This window comes from Protopterus annectens, chromosome 3.part1 (assembly GCF_019279795.1).
Source record: "Protopterus annectens isolate FY-2018-M chromosome 3.part1, PAN1.0, whole genome shotgun sequence".
NCBI classification, from domain to species: Eukaryota; Metazoa; Chordata; order Ceratodontiformes; family Protopteridae; genus Protopterus; species Protopterus annectens.
The window spans coordinates 1,048,446,407-1,048,471,613 of NC_056732.1; the positions used below are offsets into that span (position 1 = coordinate 1,048,446,407).

A 25,207-nucleotide genomic window follows, 5' to 3' on the forward strand; every position below is an offset into this window, starting at 1 on the left:
CTCCTTTCAATTTAACATAGGAATTCTTTCTTCCTAAAAAAAAAAAAAAAAAAAAAAAACTTTCTTTCTTTATATATATATATATATATATATATATATATATATATATATATGTATACATACATATTTCTTTCCGCAGTTTAAATTCTAGGTGGTATTGTTCTGGTTGCTGTTTGCTAGTTTTTAGCAACTTCTTAGTATTGTTGCTACTTGTTTTTCCTTTTCTTGCTGGTGGTTAACTTTTAAAAATGTCTCAAAAACCTGATAAACCCTTAGGTCTTAAAAAGTGTGAGGAGTATGGCAAGAAAATGACATTAAGTGATACACACACTCTGTGTGTATTGCTTAGGCCCTTTACATCTGCAATAATCATGCAGCATTTGTCATGGCTTCAATGAACATGAAATGTTAGAGAGGAAGAATAAGCTAATCTTGAAGGGTTTATTGAAAAGCCCCTGTTCTGAAGCCAGTTCGGGCCATGAATCTGTAAAATCTTCTTAGTTATCTTCAACAATATCTGACAAACCAAAAAAGACTCCTCCATGGGCTCCAAAGGTATCATTGGAGCCTGCACAAAAGAAGGCAAAACTCTCAGCTCCATTAAGTACTTCAGAGAAGAAGAGAGTCAGATCCAAAGGTTCCTCGGAGTGCTTAGTGCTTTCTGCTCCAACAATTCCTGCTCCAACACCAGTTCAGATCCAAGACCACTCAGTCTCAATTGAACCAGTTTCTTCTAGCTTGCCTTCCCCAGGATTGGCTAAATCTAGGTCTCTGACCCTCTCTACCCATTCCACTAGGAGCCTTTCAGATGAAGATGTGGCTAGGGTAGTACATAGGTTGCTTACAACACTGACACTGGCCAAAGTGTTGTTGGATCTGAGCCCTATGACTTTGGAGCCAACCAAGTCCACCCTGGTAGCTTCTCTTCCTCTTCTGACCCAACCTTTGAGTTCAGAGCTGGAAGATTTTGATGTCAAGATTGTGTTTGTCAGATCAGAGAACTGCATTATCATCTGCTCCGACATCTGCTCTCAGTTTCTCAGCTTTGTCGGAGCATGAGGAGTCTAGAAGCTGTAGCTCTCTGGTCAGCCCCGAGGATAGGGATCCCACCAATTTTGTTTTTGGTCGAAAGCTGCCCCTTAGAGCATTGGCTCAGATGAGCTTGGCTCCTACCTCGGCCTCTGACTTCTTGTCTTCAGATCCAGAGTTGCCTTAGGCGATGACTATTTTTTTTTTGTGGTGCAGTGGAGTTCTTCGAATCAGGGACAGGGAGCCTTTGAGGCTATGAGGAGAGCTTTGACTGATTCTCAGTCTCAGGTGCAGTCCTCTCAGGATCTTCCTCCCCCTTTCCTGCCACTGCCTTTGTCCTTTGTTTTACCCCATCCACAGGTACAGTGGGACCCTAAGCCTCAGGATGCTCCTCAAGGAACCCCCCCTTCTGAAACTTCAACAGATTATCCCACTGAGGAAGTCCCTCAGAACAGAATTTGTAAGAAAAAATATCTAGACTCCGCAGAGGACTCCATCACTTTGGATACTGATTTCGAGGAAGCTGAAGGGTCCCAATGGTCACCTCTTGAAGATGTCTACGTTGGAGATACCTTGGAAATGATTAAACAGAGAGGTGGCTGGCAGTCCAGCTCCCCTTCAGCAGAGGAATCAGAATTGGTATACCTGACGGCATTCTGGTCCCACCCTTTGACCTTCTAGGTGACACTTCCTTCTGCTGAGCTTATTGACTTAATCTCTTAGAAGGCTTGGGAGACTGCAGATACCATAGATCCTACTCCTAGGAAGCCAAATAAATACATCACATCACCATCTAACAAGAAAATTCTTTCAAAAGGAGTAGCTGTGGATGCCATGGTTGTGGCGGCGGTCACCAAAAAGAAATGTTCTGACACCAGTTCCACCCTCCTAATAAGGACTCTAGGATGATGCATAGATATGGAAAACATGTCTTTTCTTTGGCAGGCTTTGCTCTTTGCTTGCTGAATTACCGTATTCACTTTATGAGACTTCAGAGGGATCTGCTAAAGGAGTTGACAGATACCCTACAATGAGCTGTAGCTGACGAGGTCACAAAGTAACTTTTCAGCTCACCACCCTAAACTCAGTTGTTAATTCCTCCATGAAACTGATTTCATATGCAGCAGATGGAGTTTGTAGAGGTGCAGGTTTAGGTATCTCTATTAGGAGGCAGGCCTGGATGTGACTTTACAATATCCTGGAGCCTTTCAAGTCTTCCTTTGTGAACACCACCTTTGATGGCTCATAACTTTTTGGGCAAAAAGTGAAAGAAACGCTCACCAGGTGTGAATGAGATGGCAAGACCTTGTCTGCCATAGGAGTCTGTTTTTCTACTTCAACCAGTCCCTATCCCAAAAGCCAGAAAGGTAGCAGAAAATTGTGGTTCCAAAAATCTGAACGGTCTTTCCAGGACACACATGGTGAAAGTTCCCCCAGAGGCAGAGTAGGGAACAATAATGGAAGACGCCACCCTCGTGGCAGAGAAGGCCCACAGAACCAAGGCTCTAGAGGCACCTTCTTTGGCAAGCCCTTTCAGCTCTCCTGAACTGACGCCCAATTGTCAACCTCTGGAGGCAACTGGGGATTGGCTGCCTCTGCACTCACAGGCCTGGCAAGAGATTACAAATGACAAATGGATGCAGCAAATAATATCCAGAGTTTATTTCATCCACTTTGCCCATCCCCATCCCGCCAAAAAAAAAAAATTCCAGATGTGCCACCCAATCAAAGGAAACAAGCAATCAAAGAAATTCAAAAGTTGCTGAACAAAAGAGTCATCCAAGAAGTCCCCACAGACCAACAAGGATTCGGAACTTACTCAAGATTCTTTTTAGTACCAAAGAAAACAGGGGATTGGAGACCCATTCTGATTCTCAGCAGCCTAAAAATATGAATCAAAAAAGCAAGTTTTGAATGGTCACTTTACAGTCTATTCTTCCCTTTCTGGGAAAAGACAATTGGATGTGCTTGATAGAGCTTCAGGATGTGTACTACCATACAAAAATGGAGACAGTCCAGAAGACATCTGTGCTTCCAGCTGGGAGCCAGTCATTATCAATTTTGATCCCTGCCCTTTGGTCTCACTACAGTCCTCAGAGTGTTCACCAAATGCATGGAAGTGGTTGGGGCTCACTTGAAGCTTCTAGGATTCCAAGTGTTTCCATACTTAGACGACTGGCTCCTAACCGCCACGACCAGGCATCAACTCATAAGGGCAAGAGAAACTACCTTGCACCTTTGCTTAGACCTAGGAATCACCATAAATTACAAAAAAATCAGCTCTTGAACCTTGTCAAAATTTGGTTTTTATAGGAGCTAATCTAGATACACAAAAAATTATAGCAAATCTTCCATTCAGCAGAATAATTTCATTACACAAACATGAAAGTATTGATTCACAAGAAAAGAGCATCTGCAAAGTTAGTACTATAGGTCTTGGGAACGATGGCAGCTTCAATAGCATTAGTGTCATTAGCCTGCCTAGACAGGCGAATACTGCAATGGTTGTTGTTGACCCAGTGGCCCTTTCTAGAACATTCAATGTCTCACAGGATCTTGATTACCGATTCATGCAAAAAGGATCGTCAATGATGGATCCATTCTGATCCAGTCCGTGTAGGTAGTTAATTTGTACCCAGTCAGCCCCAAGCCACTGTGACTACAGATGCCTCTCAGATAGGGTGGGGGGTGCATTATCTGGGAGGGAAGGTCCAAGGCATTTAGTCCCCTTATGAGGCCCACCTGCATATAAATGTTCTAGAGATGAGAGCAGTGCTCCTAGCGTTACAAGCCTTTTGAGACTCTGTCCCTCTGGAAACAATAGCAGTCCAGTCAGACAGCATGTCAGTTGTCTGGTACATCAACACACAAGGAGGAACCAGATCTTACCGTCTTTGTTGGGAAGATATCTTTCAAACGCTTTCGGATAGCAACACACATTCTGAGAAAATACAAAGTCATAGTGGACATGCTGAGCAGGGCAATTTTGATGCCTCACGAGTGGTCTCTGAAACAAGAAATTGTGGAAAAATTTTCCAGAAATGGGACCAGCCATGCTGCGACCTGCTTGCTTCTCCAATAAATAACAAATGCAGCAGCTACTTTTCCCTAATCCCCTCTCAGGGGGATACCCTGAGAGAAGCACTTGTTCACGATTGGCCCCTGGGACTTCAAACTTGATCACTATTATTCCCCGGGACATCTTTATGCTTATCCCCCAACACCCCTGATTCCCAAATTATTACAGAAAGCAAGCATATTGAAGAGAAAAATCATCCTCATTGCCCCTTACTGGCTCTAGTAAATTTGGTTCCCTTTCATTTGGCCTTATCTTCTGGAAGAACCATGGACACTGGTCCCAGTTCCAGATCTTCTCTCGCATCTGCAGAAAATGGTTCATCCCGATTTACAGACTCACAAACTGACAGCATGGCTGCTCCAACTCCAGTGATAGCCAGGCATCCTCTACTTTTGTCCCCAGCTAGAAAATTTTACTTTCCTTTCATAAAATTTCCACAAGTAAACTTTATAGAGACAAATGGAAAAGGTTTGCTGTGTGGGCTAAAGAGAATAATGTTGATCCTTTCACTGCTCCCCTTTATTTTATTTTGTTTATTTTTGGCAAAGCTTTTTAATGAAGGTGCTGCAGCAGCAACTATAAGAGTTCAGTTGGCCGCTATTTCCAATTTTTATCTAGGAGAAAATGGTTCTTCAATTATGTCACACGCTTTGTAAGACCTTTTTAAAAGGAACCTTGATGTTAAGACCGCCTTATAAAAGTCTGTCTCCTGCTGTCCCATATCATTCATTCCCCTTTTGAGCCATCAGCCAGTTGTGATCTAAAATATTTGTCATGGAAAACAAGGGGAGTATTGGAATTGTAGGCATTATCCGCTGTTCTTCCTTATTTGGTGTTTCATAAGGACAGTTTCTCTACATACTAATCCTTTTCTTCTTAAAGTAGTATCTGACAATAACTCAAACCAGTCAATTGAACCACCAGTATTTTTCCCAAATTTCCAAAATAAAGTAATGTATATGTTACATTTATTGGATTTTCACAATTATGTCTCTATTTGCACAGAACTAAAGATTTTAGGAAGTCAGAACAATTATTTATTTCTTTTTCTGAAATCAAAAAGGTTTACTGGTATCCAAGGTTACCTTATCTAAATGACTTTCTGATTGCATTACCTTTCCAGAATAAACAACTACATCAACCTGTGAGAGCCCATTCTACAAGAGCTATTGCTACTTCTTCAGCATTTCTAGCTAGAGTATCTATGGACAATATTTGTGCAGCAGTGACATGGTCAAACTCCCAAAATTTTTTTTACTCATTACAAACTGCATTTGGCCTCCAAGAGTAGAGCTTCCTTTGGATCTATGGTAGTGAGGAATATACTCCCATGAGCTACCCAGGATTCAGGTTGCTAGGGACGTTGCCCCAAATGTGAGAATAAAGGCGAGATTGACAACATCACATAAAGAAGTTATGTACTTACCATAATGTTCCATGTGTGTTGTCCATCTCTGCCTTTATTCTCACAACTCTTACACCAACCCCAATCCTAGTCTCCTAGGAGAATAGGGTAATAAAAATCTCTTTCTTTATGGACTCATTGACTTCAGAATATGGGTTATAATAACATAATTCTTATCATTATTTTTGTTTATACATACTGTTTATGGTCCTATTTGGCAAACAAGATCTGAGGTAATAGAGAGGGGCATTCTGGGAAGGGAAGGTTGCCTGAGAGCTTGGTTGAAGGCTGCAAGCTTTTGTATAAGGCCGAGATGGATCTGATGGACTGGATCCAACCCATATGTGAGAATAAAGGCAGAGATAGATAATGCAAATGGAATGTTATGGTAAGTACATATCTTCTTTTTATATCAAGCTCTCACTGTACTACATTCCTTTTTTGGACGTCTCACCCCCCCCCCCCCCCAATCACACACATTCCCATACATACATATATTTTCACTATATTCTGAAATGGGAGATTAGTCTAAACGTTTTCATGTCTGCAATGTATTATATTAAGTAAGTAATAGCTTATGAAGAATTAGAATGATGTCATGATTTATACTACCTTATTATGTTTTCTTCTTCAGTAGAACTGTACTACAGCTTCTGTGGCATTACTTTCTTCATGAGAGCACCTTGTAGAGCTACCAATAATGCAAAAGTCTCAAAGCCCTGGCTTGGAAGTTAGACATGGCCATTAAGCACTCTTAATATATCCTGTGAAGCATTTCAAGACTTAATTATTTAATTAAGTGCTGTTTACCTATGTTTCAAGTAACTGCAATTTTTTTTATTTATGGTGCTGTATGTTTCAAGTAACTGCAATTTTTTATTTATTTGTTTAACATTTCTCGGTTTAATGACTGCGGTGGTGGTGCTGCAGTAGCGTTGCCACCTCACAGTAAGAAGTTGTCCTGTTCGATTCTCAGCTTGAGCGTCTTCTGTGTGGAGACATGCGTGAATGGGTGTACCTTTGTTGAAGGTTGTGCGTCAGGGCTGGCAACTCGGCATGTAAAAATCTACTGCCAATCATTAGCGGACCGGAGTTCCGCTGTGGTGACCCCTAACTGGGAAAAGCCGAAAGACACAATAACAACATTTCTCTGTTTAATAACATTATTAAATGACAGAATACTGATTTTATTTAAATATTGATTTATATATATATATATATATATATATATATATATATATATATATATATATATATATACATATTAACATACATTTATTTGAGTGAAATTTAGATGTCATTTTAATACAAGGAAAAACAAGTTTTATTATGTATTGTTTTAATTGATGTTTTTCTATTGGTCCTTTTAAAATTTAGAACTGTATATAAAGGGCTTGCTATATAAGGTATATAAGGTAATTTTATCTGAAGAAGTTGATTGAAGTTGATTGACGAAAACATAAATAAAATTTTGTACAACAGCATTATTGTTATTATCTGTGCTTGTTTTAGGATTACGTCTTTTTGTTTCAGATTAAAGAAGTTTTGTCTCAACAATTGGGCTCCCTGTGCCTTGTATTAACTTTTATCAGTTTTTTGGATTGGCACTGAGATCACTCCTTTATTTTCTATGAATCTTCTTTTCTCACAATTCCAAGTAGCTTTTACTCATGTCATAGTGTGACTTCTATATTATCCACTACAACTATTAAGAATGTAATTATATATGTTGTTTATCTATTTTTGTAGTTACCAACACTCTTATAGTTCATTGACTCCAGTTTACCTTTATATTGTACATCCCATGCCTCATCTGTAAATACATATTGTGCATATTTGAAATTGCCAGGTTCTGTTAATTTCATCTCATTGTACCTGTTTCTTGAAACTGTTTTTTTTTGCTCAACTTCTTTGTGCATACTCCATGTTTTACTTTTTATTTTTACTTTTTTGTATGTCTTAAATTATATTCTTTATGTTCTGTAAATATTTGAATGTAATTTCCTGGAGCTTTTCTCCTCGGGTGTCCACTGAAAATAGGTTTCTAGCTCAGTTGGACCAACCCGGTTCACAAATGTCAAATAAATAAATCCAAATTCCATTTATTTATATGTAACTTGCTCCTTTCCTTTTCTATAGATCCCATTTCCAGTTCTTTATCTCCTGTATAATATTCAATATACCAATTATAGTTGCTTTAGATTTTGATTTTGTTTTTTGGCAACCAATAGCATTAAACTTAATAAGAACTTATGTGTAGGCAATGAGGATTTTAAAGCTCAAAAAAATAATTTCCTTAGTTACTAGTATTTGATGTTCATCAACTGGATCACTGCTGCAGTAGCCTGCTGGCCACTTTCTAAACATTCTGAGCATGTTCCAAGCAGCCAAAACATTAGTGAGCTAAAGAAGAGTTGACTAAAATGTCAGTATTGGGTATCAAGCCCTTCAGAGCTTTCCTGCCAATGAAGAGTGTTCCTCTTGCAGGATTTTGTGGCTCAGTGGTCGGCTAACACAATCATTGCTAGGCAGATAAGTTCCCTTTGGGGGAAAAACTTCCACATTTCTTTTTCTGAGAAAAATTCTACTTATTCTGTAAAATACATATTTTAAAGCTAGGAAAAATGGTTTAGTGACTGTCACTTGACTTTTGCATTCATTTTTACTTTTGTGGTAAAAGTTGTCAAGACTGATTTTTAAACTACTTTTTTCTGTGATAAATGTTGTGATATTTTATTTTTGCGGGCTGAACTAAGCGTTTAAAGTCCTTTTTGCTATGTTTTTATGATGAAAAATTAAAGTCTTTACTACCTACCTGTTTTGCCAACTACTGCCAGGCTTCCCTGTGAATCAGGCATCTTTTTTTAGCCTTAACCATGGAACAATCTACTGATGTTATGTTGTCCTATCTCACAGTAATTCTTGCTGGTTATATTTGGAACCGAGCATCGGTTCTGATACGGCCTAATACAGAAGCTTGAGAGCTTCCACTGGCTCGAGGCTAACCCCTACCCCATGATGCACCAGGTAAGATACCCAGATCTTGTTTGCGACTCTAGAAATTGAGAAGTGTTCCTGCTGGCTCTTTGGCTAAATATTGTTTTGTTGGATTTCTTGTAGAAATTTTCTTCAAAGTCCACTTAGTTCTCACTGTCCATGTGAGATAGACCCTTATTTATTCTGTTGTCATAGTGTAGTTCCTTTCCTACTTCTAGAGAGATCCATTTAAGTTAGAGGGCTCTCAGCAGCCCATTTAACTTAGAGGGCTGCTCCCCTTTCCTTGTGTTTTTTTTCTCTCTTGAAATCTGTTTTAGTTAGAGGATTCTTCACTTTCATAGTTATACCATTGTTTTCACCTTTGTTGTGTGTAAAAAAAAAAAAAGAGGGAAGTTTTGTTGTTAAGAGTTCCGTAGAGTAGTGCTAGATTGGCTTACTGTCCTTTGGCTTTTGGTGTATATCACATAGTAGTAGGCTGTGTAGTTTGCGTTAGAGCCATGTTTAGAGAGTTTGTTTGTTTAATGTTAAAGTGTTCTCTGCCTTTTTGCCTTCGCCCTTTGCTGTTCAAGATATCGAAAGAAAAAGAACATAAGCAGTCGGGTTTTAAAAAATGTGACAAGTGCACACAAAAAAATGTCTCTTACAGACGGTCGCACTAATTGTCTCGGCAGCATCCACTTGCAGGATCCTTGCACCTTTTGTCATGGGTTTAACAGTAGAGTGTTTCAGGAGTGTCAAAACAAATTGATGATTAGAGGCTTACTGAAAGGCCCTTTTCAGGAATAATTAGAGTGCTCCAAACCTACTTCCCCATCTTCACCGCATTCAAAAGCCTCTAAGAGACCTGCCATTGGGACGCCAGCTTTGGAGCTGCCAAAAAAAGTTGTTGCATCGAAGCCAAGGGCTCTTGGCTCTGATAGACCACAATCTTACTCTTCAGCTCCAATAGTGTCTATGGAGCCGATAGAGGTACCGAGCAGGAAACAGTTTCCTATATTGGAGCTGGTTACACCTATATTGAGATCTCCCATTTTGGAGAGGACTAGATCTCCCTCATTATCCTCCTGTTCTTCCAGGAGTTTATCTAATGATGATGTAGAGAGGGTGGTGAAGAGATTCCTAAAGACACAGGCACTGGCAAAAATGTTATCGTCTCCAACCCCAAAGGATTCGGGACTGTCAAAGGCACCATCTCCAGTTTTTCCTCTGATCCTGGTGGTTTTGGAGTCAGAGAGGATGGATTGATAGTATTGGAACCCTCAGTACTAGGAACTCCCTTAGGTTCATTGGTTCTGGCATCTGCTCCCACGTCCTTGGGTCATTCGGATCTCAAGGAGTCTGGGAGCCGATGCTCACCCTTCGGGTTCAGGGAGGGATGTCGGTGCGAACAGTTGTCCGAGCCAACCCTACCCCTCAGCGAGGTTCCTACATCAGCTTCAGAGCTGCCCACTCCACCCGGAGTTGATCCTTGGGATCTCCAGAGCAGAGGAGCTCTTCTGTGTGGAGTGACAGGACTTTTAAGCTGATGGGGAGAGTGCTGTCATCCCAGACAGCTCCACTTTTGGAGCCATCTTCTCTTCCCTCACAGGCACCAGTGTCATTCTCTTCTTCGCCTACTCCTCCCCAGCGTAGAAGCCCAGAGCCCCAGGCAGCCCCTTCAGGTTTATAGGTTCATAGGTTCATAGGTTCATACTAGGCTATCTGCCCAAGGGCATTTATAAGCCTAGCCCATAGTTATTTGGCTTTCGCCACCTCTTTAGTTTGAATAAAACTATGCCTATTATTTTGCTGTGCCTCTGTCAAGCAGTGACACTGAAGTAATCCCTGGGGTATATCTGTGATCTCCCATCCATTGGTCAAGATTCCTCTTGAACAAGGCCAGTGAGGTGCTCTGCCTCACATGTACCCGGATTTTGTTCCACAGCATAGGGAGTCTCTGGGTGATGAATCTGTCCCTCCAGCACGTTCTATTAATAACCGTGTCAAGGTTTAAGTCTCCTGCCCTTGTGGTTCTGAGGGATCTAGATTTTTTGAGGTGAAGCATATTCATCAAATCTGGGTTTGACATGGCCTTATATGTCAGGCACAGGTCACCTCTGAGCAAGCGGTATGAGACTGAATAGAGCTGGAGTTCTTTCAGTCGGGCAGCATAAGACATATTTTTGAGACCCTTTATCCTTTTGGTGAGGAACTTTTGGGGCCTTTCCAGCTGCTGCAGGTGTCAGGTCAGATACATTCCGAATGGGGCATTGTACTCAATCATAGGTCTAATGAGTGATGAGTACAGGCGGACAATGACCTCCCTTGATCTAGATGTGAATCCCTTCATGATCAGGTGGGCAATGTAGAAGGTTTTCCTAACTACTATAGCAACATGAGTGTCAAACGAAGGCTACTGTCAACCTGGGTCCCCAGATCCCTGATGACTTCTTCTGTGCTCAGTGGATTGCCACCTATATGGTAGCTAGGGGTAACCTTGTTTTTCCCGAAGGGTATGACTATGCATTTCTTGGCATTTAACTTTAGGCCATGGCTCTGGCACCAGTTATCCATTTCTGTGAGGCCCTTCTGAAGGATATCTGTGTCAGATGTGTTTTCGACTATGGCGCCCAGTTTGCAGTCATCTGCAAACTTTGTCAGCCATAACCCTCCTGTTTGCTTGTACTTCAGAAAAGTAGATGCCGAACAAGAGTGGGCCCAGGACTGAGCCCTGTGGGCCACCACTTGTGACAGGCTTTGAGTCTGACATGGCTCCAGCGACTCTGACCCTGTGGGTTCTGTCACTTAGCCAGTTTGCAACCCATCTTGTGATGTATGGGTTTACATTCAAGCTGATGAGTTTTTCGATGATACCTGAGTGGGGTATTGTGTCGAAGGCCTTTGCCAGGTCAAGGTAGGCTGTATGGACTGCCTTTCCCTCATCAATGGCCTTGGTGACTGTCTCGAAAAAGTCAACCAAGTTTAAAAGGCATGATCTGCCTTTGACAAAGCCAAACTGGGTTGAATCCAAAGTCTGCAAGTTCCCTATGTCTTTATTTATGAGTTCCATTATGATCCTCTCCATGGCTTTGCAGATAAGGCTTGTCAAGCTAATGGGACGGTAATTTCCAGGGTCGGTGGAGGCACCGCCCTTGTGAAGTGGGACCACAGTCACCGTGCGCCACTCCTTGGGTACGTATCCTGAGGTGAGGCTAAGATTAAACAGCTGTCCTAACTGTGGGTTTAATTCCTCATTGAGTTCGTGGAACACACAGCTGGGGACACCATCCGGTCCCATGGATGCTGTGTTTTTTGCTTTGGAGAGAGCATTTCTCACCTGGGCGTCGGAGATGTTTGGGGGGCTACAATCCTCTGGTATAGATATCTCACCTTTTGGGGGGAGGGGGGGAGAAGTTTGCACTGAACCTGTCAGCCAGTATGTTGGCAATGTGTGTAGGTTCAGTAATCTTCACATCATTTTGAACTAATTCTGAGCATATCTGGGAGTTTCCTCCTAGGTTTCTAACATAGCTAAAGAAGGCCTTATGATTGTCTTTTGAGTCCTTGGCGATTTTTCTCTCAAAATTTGCCTTGGATGATTTTATGAGAGCTCTTAGTTTTTTACTTATAATGATCAAAGGTGTCTTACCTTTCAAGGATTTTGCTCTATCTTGTAGTAGCTTCCTCCTTTTGTTGTAGAGCTTGTTTATGGCTAGGGTCCACCAGACTGGATGCTTGCCTTTGGTACAAAGAGTCTTAGTTTTGTTTGGGATTGCCTGATCCATGCAGTCCTGTAGGTGCTGGTAGAAGGCATTTGTAAATGATTCAGCGGTTTGAGTAATGTTTACCACTGGCTCAGGGGCCTTAAAGGAGACCACACTAGTTTTTAGAAGTGTGAAGTCGACTTTTGAGATGTTTTTCACTGTGGTCTTTTTTATTTCAGGTGGGGGCGGGATGAGGACCTCCAGCGAGATTAGTTTATGATCTGATCTCACCAGTGAGGGGTATACTTCCGGTGTTGAACATTGTGATCCCATGTTCGTGATGATGAGATCAAGTATGTTTTCTCCTCTTATGGGGATGGTGACTAGTTGTTCCATGGCATTTGAGTTTATGAACTCCAGGAACCTTTGGGCTGGAGTGTTTGGGCTTGAGTAGTGTTCCCAGTCTATATTAGGGTAGTTGAAGTCACCTAGTATGATGGTGTTTGGAGATATATTTATCCCCTCCAATGTTTTCAGGAAGGCCATGTGAGGTTCCTGAGTTTGAGAGGGTGGCCTGTAACATGCTACAAATTGCAGAGCAGTCTTGCCTATGGTTAATTGCACCTGGATGGTCTCCGATGCATCGTGCGTTGCCACCAACCTTGAGGTGTGGGTGTCCTTTATGAATATGGACACCCCCCCTCCTTTCTTGGTGTTGTCCGGATTTTGGGGCCGCATGATATGAGGTGAAACCTGATAGTGCTGGGGTGCTCTCAGGAGCCTTGATCCAGGTTTCTGTCACAGCACAGACATCGATGTTCTCCATACTGAGAAGGGCCTCGAGTGCGTGCATCTTGAGATTGAGACTTCTGGCATTGAGCAGCATTACCCTTAGTTTTTTTTTCCATTTTTGTGTTCTAGGGTGGTAGGTTTAGAATTTGAGCCTTGCCTAAAAAAGGCACTATGGGGGTGGCAAGAGCCTTTGCCAATATCCGGAAGCCTAGGGGTGACAGGTGCAAGCCGTCCCTTGCGAAGCAGCGTGGCTTGTCCAGCATGTCATCCCAGGCAGACAGACATTGGATCCCCTTTGAATGACACCAGAATTTAAGCCAATTATTAAAGCTGATCATCTTATCACTGTATTGTGGCATCATTCTAGGTGAAGGTAGGATACTGCTCAAGGTCAGGGTCATACCTGCCTGGGCTACATAATCAGAGAGCTCCTCAATGTCTCTTTTCATGTAGTCCAAAGAGGTACGTCTCAGGTCGTTGACACCAGCGTGGACAATGACTGAGTCATACTTGTACCTGCTGTTGAGAGACCTGAGTGCTTGCGTTATGTGGCGGATTCTAGCGCCCGACAGGCAGCTTACTGTGACCTTCTCCTTACTCAGTCTGGTGAGCAGGACGTCAGTGTGTCTGACTATGGAGTCACCTATGACAAGTATGTTTGGTGTTGTATTTGGCCTTAAGGGCAGTGACTGCTTTGCACACTGATTTTGTTGTTTATGTGTTGTTTGTGTGGTGTATTGAGTTTGCAGTTGCTTGGGTGTCTGCTTTGGAGGCCTCTGCTGTTTAGGTAAATTTTTACTCAGAGCCTCCGAGTATGTCTTAGTGTGTTTATGTGTTTGATTCAGTGGTGTGGTTGAGTTATGTGAGACTGGTATAGTGGTGTGTGTAGTTGCCTTCTCCTCCTGCCTGGTCTTGCCAGTCCTGAGTTGAGAGAGCTCAGCCTCCAGTCTGGCTAAATAGCTGCATCTCTCACAAGTGTTAGTGTTACGTGGGAGGAGGAGAGGGTTGTCCGTGTACATGAGGCAATTGTAACATTGTCTCAGAATTCCCAGATTCACCAACTGGGCAGGAGAGGACACCAGCATCTGACCCTTCGACATGCTAGAAAGAATTATGAGTTGGTATGAGACAGAAAAGTAGTGGGCTTAGCAGGGAAGTGGGCACTCCTGGGGGTTTTGCTAGTGAGAGATTTGTATAATATAGGAGTGCTTGACCTGCAAAGAGAATGCTTATAAGACAAGGGATATGCTTATAAGACAAGTGCTGAGCTTTTTGAGAAGAAAAAGCAATTTGGAACAAGTGCTGCACTTTTTAGTGTAGGTGTAAACTGTTTAGGTTCCTAACAGAGCAGTTCTAAGGGAAAAATTGAAGAACAGACTTTCTGGAGCCAGAAAGAGTTTAACCTTGTTTAACCGGCGCTGCCCGATGCTGCTCTAGTGGCAACTCCGCGCTAAAGCACGTTAAAGCGTGCTTGATAGCAGGGGCTGGAAAGAAGCAGGAATAGACCCAAAAGGGACAATAAAACTACAGTTTCAAGTCTGTAACCACCTCTACGGGGGGCAGGGAAGCTGCTCAATGTTATTCACTGCCACTGATCAACAGAGAGACCCTCCTTCAACCCAAGTAAATGGCCTCACAGAAACTTTCAAACAGTTCAGGAACAGCAAGCCTGTAACTGAACTTTTTTAACTCTCAGAAAAGTGGGAAAAAAGCAAGATTTTTTTTTTTGTTTTTACAGAGATAGCAGAGGTTCACAAGTAATATCAAGTTATAACAGTGCAGTAAATGACCCCACACAAGAGTGCTAGGTCAAGGACAGAAAATATGCAAGTTTTAAGAATAAAAACGATTTAAAATTAAGTGCAAACAGGAAATTCAGCAAACAGCTTTTGGTTGTGCTCTAAATACAGCTACGAATACAGAAATCAAGTTTAACAAGCCAGAAAATGCTCAAGCTGGGCAGCTATGCAGAAAAACTTAGCAAATAAACAGAGAAAAAATACTTAAAATCTCAAAAGTGGCTCCCTTCTTCTCTCAGCGTTTTTTCCTCTTGGAGGGTGCTTCACCAACAGCCAACAAGCCTGAAAAGATGCCCAAACCACGAGGCAACTAGGCAGCATTGTCTCCTCTGAAGCTTCACCAGAGTACCCCTCTGAGGAAGTTCCTAGCAAGAGACTATGCAAGAGGAAGCACATAGACTCCCCTGAGTCTGTCACTTCAGATACCGATTTGGATGAGTCTGAAGGGTCCCCACGGTCCCCCTCTGAGGATGTCTCTTTCTCTGACATCCTTGATATCCTGAAACAGAGGTGTGGCTGGAAGCCCATTAACCCTTCAGAGGATGAATCAGTATACCTGAAAGCTTTTGGGTCTCGCCCTTCCACCTCCTGGGTGACTCACCCATATGACCAGCTTTTAAGTGTCATATCCCGCAAAGCCTGGACATCGCCTTATAAAGTGGAGGCTGTTCCGTGGAGGCCAAATAAATTTATTACTTCCCCTACAGAGAAGGAGTTCCTGACAAAGGGTGTCCCTGTAGATGCGATGGTGGTGGTGTCGGCTACCAAGAAGGAGCTATCAGAGACCTGCTCATCTGTTCATCTTCCTAGCAAAGAATCAAAGACTATGGACAGATATGGAAAGCATGCCTTTTCTTTAGCGGCCTTTACCCTGCAGTCACTGAACTATCTCACCCATTTTACGAGGCTTCAATGGGATCCCCTAAAAGAGCTAGGAGATAAACTTCAGGGTTCTGTAGCTTTGGGGACTGCAGATAAAGTTTCCTCACAGCTCTCCACCCTCATCTCCATTGTGAACTCCTCCATGAAACTGATTTCATACACAGCAGATGGAGTGAGTAGAGCAGCAACTGCAGGAATTTCCCTTAGGAGACATTCTTGGATGCATCTTTGCAACTTTGCTGAACCCTTCAAGTCTTCCTTCACCAACAGCCAATTCGCTGGTTCAGCCTTTTTTGGACCAAAGATTAAAGATATTTTGACCAGGAGTGAGCAGGAAGGGAAAACCTTGTCTGCCACTGGAGTCCATTTTTCCATCCCATCTAGACCTTACCCTAAGGGTCAGAAAGGTGGGAATATGTGGTTCCATAAGTCCCCAAAAGGTTTCTGTGATGCACATGGTGACACTTCCCAAAAGGGCAGTGGGGGAAATGATAATGGAAGACACTGACCTCGTGGCATAGGGGTTCCGCAGAATCAGGGTGACAGAGATACATTTTCTGGGAGGCTCTTCCAGCGCTCCTGAAAGGAGGCCCACCAGCTCTTCTCTGGAGGCAGATGGTAGACGATTGTTGCTGTACCCAAATGCTTGGCAAGAAATCTCCCAAGACAAATGGGTACAGACAATTATATCCAGAGGCTATTACATACCCTTTTCCACTCCCCCACCAGTAAACCAGTCCATGCCAGATGTTCCACCCAGTCAATGAGACTATGCAACACAAGAAATACTCACGTTGCTAGAAAAAAGAGTTATCCAACATGTCCCCACAGGCCAAATTGGATCCAGAACTTACTCAAGGTTCTTTTTAGTTTCAAAGAAGACAGGGGACTGGAGGTCCATTCTAGATCTCAACAAACTAAACAAACCTGTAGAAAAATCAAAGTTCTGGATGGTGACCCTGCAGCCAATATTCCCTTTTCTCAGGAAAGATGATTGGATATGCTCGATAGATCTCCAGGACGCGTACTACCACACAAAAATGGACAGGTGGACCAGGAGATATTTACTCTTTCAGCCGGGAGCCAGTCATTACCAATTCTGACCCCACCCTTTGGTCTTACTACAGCCCCCAGAGTGTTCACCAAATGCATGGCAGTGGTTACGGCTCACTTGAGATGCCAGGGATTCTGTGTGTTTCCATACCTAGACAACTGGCTCCTCACTGCCACCACCAGGAATCTACTGCTATGAATGAGGGAAGAAACAATATTGCTTTGCGCCAGACTAGGCATCACAGTAAACTTAAAAAAATCTACCTTATCACCTTCTCAGCATATTACTTTCTTAGGCGCAGAATTGGATTAAAAAAAGATGGTGGCAAAACTTACCCCAGACAGGATACAGTCCCTTCACCTCCAGATCAAGATATTGTTTACAAAGACAAAGGTACAGGCCAGATACATATTACAAGTTCTGGGCCTGATGGCAGCTGTGATTCTTCTAGTTCCCCTAGCAAAGCTGCACATGAGGGTTCTACAGTGGTTACTTTTTGCCCAGTGGTCAATGCAAGATCTTCGTCTATCACATCAGATAATCATTATGGAATCATGCAAGAAAGATCTCCTTTGGTGGCTACAAACAGAGCAATTATACCTTGACCGTCCTTTTGTTCTTTCACAACCAACAGCAGTACTGACCAAGGACGCATCCCAGATCGGGTGGGGGGCATTATCTGGGAATGATGATCCAAGGCCTATGGCAAGAACATGAGAGCCACTTGCACATCAACGTCCTAGAGATAGGAGGGGTGCTATACACATTGCGGGCATTTCAAGACTCTCTTCCGATAGGAATGTTTGCAATTCAGATGGACAACATGTCAGTGGTGTGGTACATAAACAAGCAGGGAGGAACCAGATTGTACCTCCTATGTCGAGAGGCACAATGGGTGTGGCTGGCAATGAGATGTCACTTCTCAACGTTTTCTTATAGCAATGCACATCCCTGGGAAAACTTATGTGATAGCGGACAAACTCAGCAGAGCTATTCTGTTGCCTCACGAGTGGTCCCTGAAACCAGAGATTGTGGAAGAGATCTTCCAGAAATGGGGCCAGCCTTGCTACAACCTTTTCACCACTTCCATGAATGCCAAATGCAGCAGCTACTTTGCCCTCATTCCCCCTCTGAGGAAGTCACCAAGAGATGCACTGGTTCACGATTGGCCCCCGGGACTACTCTATGCTTTTCCCTCTTCCCCTTAATACCCAAAGTACTTCAGAAAGCCAGCATGCTGAAAAGCATGATAATTCTCATTGCACCTTACTGGCCTCAACAAGTTTGGCTTCCCTTTCTGGGGACCCATTTGCTGGAGGAACCCTGGATTCTAGACCCAGTTCCAGATCTTCCATCCGTCCATCCAAACCCTCAGGTTGACAGCATGGCTGCTCCAATTCCACATTTAGCCAGGTGTTACAATTTTCCCCCTGCAGTGAAACATATCCTTATTTCTTCCCATAAACCATCCACAAGGAAGTTGTATTCCAATAAATGGAAAAGATTTTCCTACTGTGCTGCTGAACAGAACATAGAACCTTTTATAGCTCCTATTATTGCAGTTCTAGAATTTCTTTCCAGACTTTTTGATGAGGGAGCTGCAGCAGCTACTATCAGAGTCCAATTGGCAGCCATTTCTATTTTCCATACTGGGAAAATTGGAGTACCTATTATGCCTCACAGATTATGTAAAGCCTTTCTCAAAAATACCTTTCTACTCAGACCCCAGATCAGAGAACCTCCTGCCCCTTGGGACCTAAGTTTTGCCCTATCCGCATTAGTCTTGCCACCTTTTGAGCCTGCATCATCTTGCGATATAAAGTATTTGTCGTGGAAAACTCTTTTCTAAATAGCCATTATTTCTGCCAGAAGAGTATCAAAACTCCAAGCTCTCTCTATTTGTCCTCCTTATATAGTTTTTCACAAAGACAGAGTATTCTTGAGAACTAATCCCTCTTTCCTACCGAAAGTCTGTTCAGAGAATAATCTAAATCAATTGACTGAGTTGCCTGTTTTTTTTTCAAATTATAGCGACAAGGCAGAATATAAATTGCATCAATTAGATGTACACTGATCGCTACGCTTCTACTTGCATAGGACCAAAGGCCACAGAAAGTCTGACCAGCTTTTTGTGTCCTTTTCTGACAAAAGGAAAGAATTGCCAGTATCCAAGATAACTTTGTCTAAGTGGCTTACTAATTGCATCTCCTTCTCATACAGTAAGAATAACAGACAATTACTGGGCAAAATAAAAGGACATTCCACAAAAGCAGTTTCAACATCCTCTGCTTTTCAGGCTAGACTTCCTATGGACTCTATTTGTGCAGCTGTCACAATGGTGATACCTCATACCTTTATTACTCATTACAAAGTAGATGTGGCCTCCCGGAACAGGTCTTCCTTTGGATCTACTGTATTGAAAAGTCTATTTTCCGGAGCCACCCTAGGATAAAGGTGCTAGGGGCGCAGTCCCAACCAGCAAGAATTACGGCGAGATAGGACAACATAACATTAAGAAGTTATGTACTCACCATAACATTCCATATTTGTTGTCCATCTCACCTATATTCTTGCATCCCACCCACCTTCCCCTTCCTTTATTCCTGGAAGATCAGGCATATATTACACATATATGTATATATGTATATAGTTATATTGGTTTGGAGTCTCTGGTTCCTTCCTTCTACAGGTAGACAATCTGTTTTTTTTTTGTATAGACATGTGGAGCTACTGATAAGGTTTTTGCTTGCAAACAAGATATGGGTATCTTACCTGATGCATCATGAGATAGGGGTTAGCCTCGAGCCAGTGGAAGCTCTTGAGCTTTTGTATTAGGCCGAGTCAGAACTGATGCTCGGTTCTGAACCAACCAGCAAGAATATAGGTGAGATGGACAACAAACATGGAATGTTATGGTGAGTACATAACTTCTTATTTCCTTGGTTCTTCCTTCTTTCAACCACAAAAATAAGAAAATTACTAAACAGCAATTCTTACCACAGCAGGCTAATAAAGTGCCTTATCTGCATATGGGTGATTCTTTTGTGCTATTACTGGTTCCTGAGATCATTCATATTTTTTTCTGTCTGCCTCTGGTCTGGGCTCTGCAGCCAAACTGGGGGTGAGACACACCCTCAGTGGTCAAGGTAAAGCCACTGTTGTTGATCCTGGAAGAAGGTGCAAGCAATGCCACTCTGTCTAGCTAGAAAGCTGTGTCTATTCCTATGGATAATTTTTCTGGCAAAAGTGGGTCTGCTTCTTTAGAACTTACTGTCAAAAATAAGTAAAAACTTAGATATATTTCTTCTCCCGTCTCAGCCACTTTGGACAAGAGCGATTTATTGGGCTTTGTTCACAGTTTAATTCAGGTTCTTGGTTCTTGAAGTATAGCTGTTTTTGGTAAGAGAAAGAGATTCTTCATTTTCTGAAGAGGTTTATGAATTTGAACTGCAACATGATGGTGAAGGGACAGATTCTGTTTTGTCCCCTTAGATTTCTGATTCAGATTCAGAGGAAAAGGTGGCTTTAGACAGTCCCTTTGAATGGTTCTGTTTCTCTGAAACTGTTTCCAGAATTCATCAATTGTTTTAGTGGGAACATTATGATATTTCACAGTCCCTGAAGTAGTATTATGATTTATTACATCTAAAAATTCCAGAACTTACCAGAATTCTTCCTTTTCTTTCAGCATTGGTCAATATTTTTGTCACAGCCTCTAACTAGCCTGACAGCCAGCCTACTGCCTCATGAAAGCAGATAGAATGTATATTATACAATTCCTCCCCTAAAACGTGCACGCTGATTGGCCAGCCCAACCAGCGTGCCCGTTGTAAATCCCTCAATATACTAACGGAAAAAGGTCTGGTCGCCCGGACTTTTTCCGTTAGTATAAAACACTGTCTCGCTATGTTAAAAGAGTTTAACATAGTGACACAGGTTTAAAAAAAGCAACGGAGATCTCCGTTGCTTTTTTTAAAGCTGTCTTGCTATGTTAAACTCCTTTAACATAGCGACACAGTGTAAAAGCAACGGAGATCTTGCGATCTCTGTTGCTTTAAAACTGTCTCGCTATATTAAATGGGTTTAACATGCGAGACAGCTTTAAAATAAGCAACGGAGATATCTGTTGCTTATTTTAAAGCTGTCTTGCTATGTTAAACCCATTTAACATAGCGAAACAGTAAAAAAAAGCAACGGAGATCTTGCGTTCTCCGTTGCTTTTGCCCACAGCTCTGATGTACTGCGCAGGCGCGCAGTACATCAGAACTGCCGCAGAATACCAGACAGCTGCGGAAGGGCAGAAAAGAGGCATTATACAATGCCATTATTTAAGAAAAGTAATTATTTCTTTTCTTAAATAATGTCATTGTATAATAGCAATTACCCACCTCTGGGTGTGGATAATGCTGGATTTACCCACGGTTGGCTTTGTTTGGTCCCTCGGGCTTCGCCCTCGGGACCAAACCACGCCAACCGTGGGTAAATACAGCATTATCCACACCCAGGTGTGGGTTATTGCTATAGCGTTCCACAGTCTTATATGCTTTTATATGCTTTTCCCAGATTGGACCCATCAACAGAGTGGATCTACTCACATGAGACAAAGGGTGTTTGATACATCTTGACACCAAACAACTGCAACTGACTACCTGAATGACAGAGTCTTAATACCTTTTAGAAACCCTTTTGATGTATATCAGGAACTGAAGGAGGCAAAAAAAAATGCTACTATAAAATCATAGATTAGTAAATGGAATTGATCATCTAAATGATAAAATAACACCCATTCAGGGCTAGTATTCTTCTGATTCTGCAATATTTGTATGCATTATTATCCTCTGGCCTGTCTTTCTCCTCCATAAAGGTTCATCTGTCAGTCATTTCATCATGTCTATCCATGGATCCTCCTCTTTCAATGCAATCTCATTTGAAAATATTTTTGAAAGGGGTGTTGCGTACCAGTCCTCCTAGGAAACAAGTGGCTCCTCCTTGGCATCTAAATTTTGGGTTAGAAAAATGAATTCATGCTCCGTTTGAACCAGCTCATCAGGCAGACTTGAAATAATTAATATGGAAAACAGTTTTACTTATTGCTCTAACCTCTGCTAGAAGAGTCCCTGAGATGCAAGCTGTTTTGGTGGGTTAAACTTACCTAATTTTCCACAAAGATAGGATTTCCTTAATAAATAATCATTTGTATCTACTAAAGTGGAATCTGAGTTTAGTTTCAGACAGACTATCCATCTCCCTGTCTTTTTTTTCCAGAATCAAAACATCAGGGAGAAAGGGTAATCTATACGTGGATGTCCACAGGCAATTCAGGTACTATCTTGACAGAACAAAATCTTTCAGGAACTCTGATCAGTTATTCATTTGCTGTGAAGGTAAGAAAATTGTTCATTTCTTGTGAAGGTAAAAAAAAAGAACAACCTGTGTCAAATTAGGCTATTTCCATGTGTTGTCTCATGCTATTACTTTTTGTTATATACACAACAAGAAGACAATTTCATGCAGGGTCAAGACTACCAATGGCTTTTTGAAAGGGTTGTATTCTAGAAGCATTACAGGAGCAGCAGATTGGTCATATGTATATACTTTTATAATGCACTATAAACTAGATTATTTTCCCAGGTCTAGGACAGGTTTTACTAGGGCCATACACCACGGGGTCCTGGACCCTCATCCTTCTTCCTACCAGTCAGTCCAAGTTATGGTAATATACCCATATAGCTAAAGCTATTGCAGCAGTGATCCGTGTAATGAACATATTATGGTTATGTAAGAGAACTTACCATAACAATAGATGTTTGAAGGATCATTGCTTCTGTAGCCACTCCCTCTCTTCATTGCCCTTATTTTTGAATGTTTTTATTGCCAGGGCAAGGACCTTTTTATTAATTTGCCTAGTAAAGTCCTTGTCAGGGCTTTAGCCTCTCTCTCTCTGTTTGCATCAAAGCTCTGAAGGGCTTAGCACCCACAGCATAGCTGGTTAATGTTTTGGGCATGTGGGAAATGCCCTGCAAACTTTTATCAGCTGACCAGCTGTTATGCACTTAGCAGGATATAAAACATATAGCTAAGGCTACTGCAGCAGGGATCATTCAAACATCTGCTGTTAAATTTACTTAGACAACAGTACTTTATGTAGAGTTCTTCACAAAACTAAACTGTTCCTGATAGAGGAACTAAAAATGTGAAGCATACTTCTTTTATATGTAAATATATACATACTGTAAATTAAAAAAAAAAAGACACCAGAGGTAGGACAAGCATAAAAACTATGGTGTGCTGAGTTATCCACAAACAAATGTATTTGTCCACTTGACTTTGCATTTTCTAAATAAAGCAAACAGTACCTTCATAACAGTGTTCATTATTCCACACAGTCCTTGTAGGCTACAAACTCCTTTAACCAAAAAGAAGGTCTAAGGCTACAGGCCTCTCAAAGCTGCCAAGAAAAATTTTAAGTTGCAGGCATCTCCCAGCCCAAATTTCAGCTCTAAAATTAAATACTTCCAGAAGGTATATTCCTCAGGATTATACACTACAGTTAAACCCTGGCTGGACTCTGTGTTAGTCCGTACTTCCAGGAGTGACTGATCTTCCAAGTGAGGCACTAACTGCATTAAATTAACATTCATTAACAATCAAGGCATTTTGATTTGGCTAACTGCTCAGAAAATATTTCTAAACTATGTACTGCAGTATATGTTCCGCGCACACATTTTAAGGCACATAAACATTTTTTGTCTAGCACATTTACCAATCGCATGCGCACACACACACACACACACACACACACACGCACACGCACACACAGAAGAATATGCATTTGAAAATGTCCGTACCAACCCTGTTTTCCATTGTGAGTATACAGTGACCTTACCTCTCAATTTCTTAGCCCAAAAAATCTTTACAAAGCATAATGGAGGGGGCAAAGGCCCAAAAATAGGGACGGATTTTAATATTGCTCTTATAAACTTAGAAAGTAGTTAGAATAATGGGGTTTATGTTAAAATGCATTTTCTAAAGGATGTGAAGTCTGAAACTCAAATGTATGTCAGTATTTAGTGATTTAATTCCTGATATCATCTCAGTTATTTGCCAGAAAATCACAAATTTTATGAGGAATACACAGCAATTTTGAAGCAAAAATCTGGACATTCTGCAAAATCTTGACAGTTGAGAGGTACAGCAGTGACACCCATGCAGTGAATCTTTGTGCCAAAGAAATAAAGTACTACTTTGGCACATTAACAGTTGAGAGGGAACAGAAAGCAAAGAATTTCCAAGAACGCATTCTGTCAGTGAGGTGACACACTTCTGATGGCTTCTCTTTTTTTCCAGATTGAGTTCGGAGTTGCATATGTAATCAGTAGTACCAAAGAGGTAATACCTGCTAGGTATGGGAGATCATGTTTCCTACCATTTACATGGGCAATTAGACTGCTCTGTGCCTTCCATGAGTGCAGCAGTGCTCTCACATAATCAGATGCAAGTGTCAGAGTCACCTAAGTGGTACAGAGTGATGATACTGTTAATACAATTATGAAGAGGTAATCCTGGCTTTCCTTGAATAGTTATAAACTAAGAGTTGGCTAACAACAGTTGACACTGCTGGGCAACTTGATTAAGTTATGCACAATTATACTAAATACTGTATTGGCACAGAAAATTACATGATTTACATTTACATATCTTGTTTTTTAATAGAGCATTGCAGTGTGATAAACATCTGATTATTAATTCATTTTTTATGTTCTTATGCTATTTTTGGCAACTAGATTGAGACCTAACAGGAAGATCATTTTCTTTAGATATGCTCTGCAATGTTTTCAGTCCATCATTAAGCAACTGTAAAGCTGTAAAATGGACTGTGGGACTGTAGTCTTATATCTTTCTGTCACTATAACAGGCAAAAAAAAACCCTTATTTATTTAATGTGTATGCTCAAGACAACACAAAACAGTATTATTTGGTATAACTGAATTTAAACTGCATTTTGATATAGTGGAAAGAAATGTCATTTTATTTTAGTTTCACGTTTCTCTAAAATAAAGCAGTTTCATGAGTTGCAAATATTACAATATGTTTCTCTACAATTGCCTATTTTTAGCTTTTCCTTGTTATTTTCTAGGGTGTTCCTGGACCAGGGCAGTATGAAATTAAAGGGCAATTTGAGAAGAGCAACTCGGCTAAAGAGAAATTAGTCATGCATCACCCTCCATTTCTTTCACAAACTGAAGTAAGTAGTAAGATTCTGCAGTTAGTAAAGATGTGTCTGTTTCTAACACACTGTCTAATCACTTTCCATTAACAAAGCTTGTCTTCATTTGGGTTTAACTTATCCAAATTGTTGTACTGTTTAATGCACAGACTCCATTTTTACTCAAGGCCACTTGAGATTCAAGAAAACACTATTGCTTTGTTCCTTGACATTTGCTGAGTGCTCTCCTTAGGTCCCACCATATAGCCATGATTATCTCC

The 25,207-nt window shown here is 41.5% G+C and overlaps 1 protein-coding gene across 1 annotated transcript in view; it reads left to right on the forward strand.

The window, feature by feature from the left end:
• STPG2 (sperm tail PG-rich repeat containing 2) overlaps positions 1-25,207 on the forward strand; it is a 3,054,419-nt gene that overhangs the window by 1,530,283 nt on the left and 1,498,929 nt on the right. Inside the window, exon 7 of the mRNA XM_044066272.1 lies at positions 24,858-24,965. Coding sequence (XP_043922207.1) covers positions 24,858-24,965 — 108 coding nt within the window. The remainder of the gene's footprint in view (positions 1-24,857; positions 24,966-25,207) is intronic.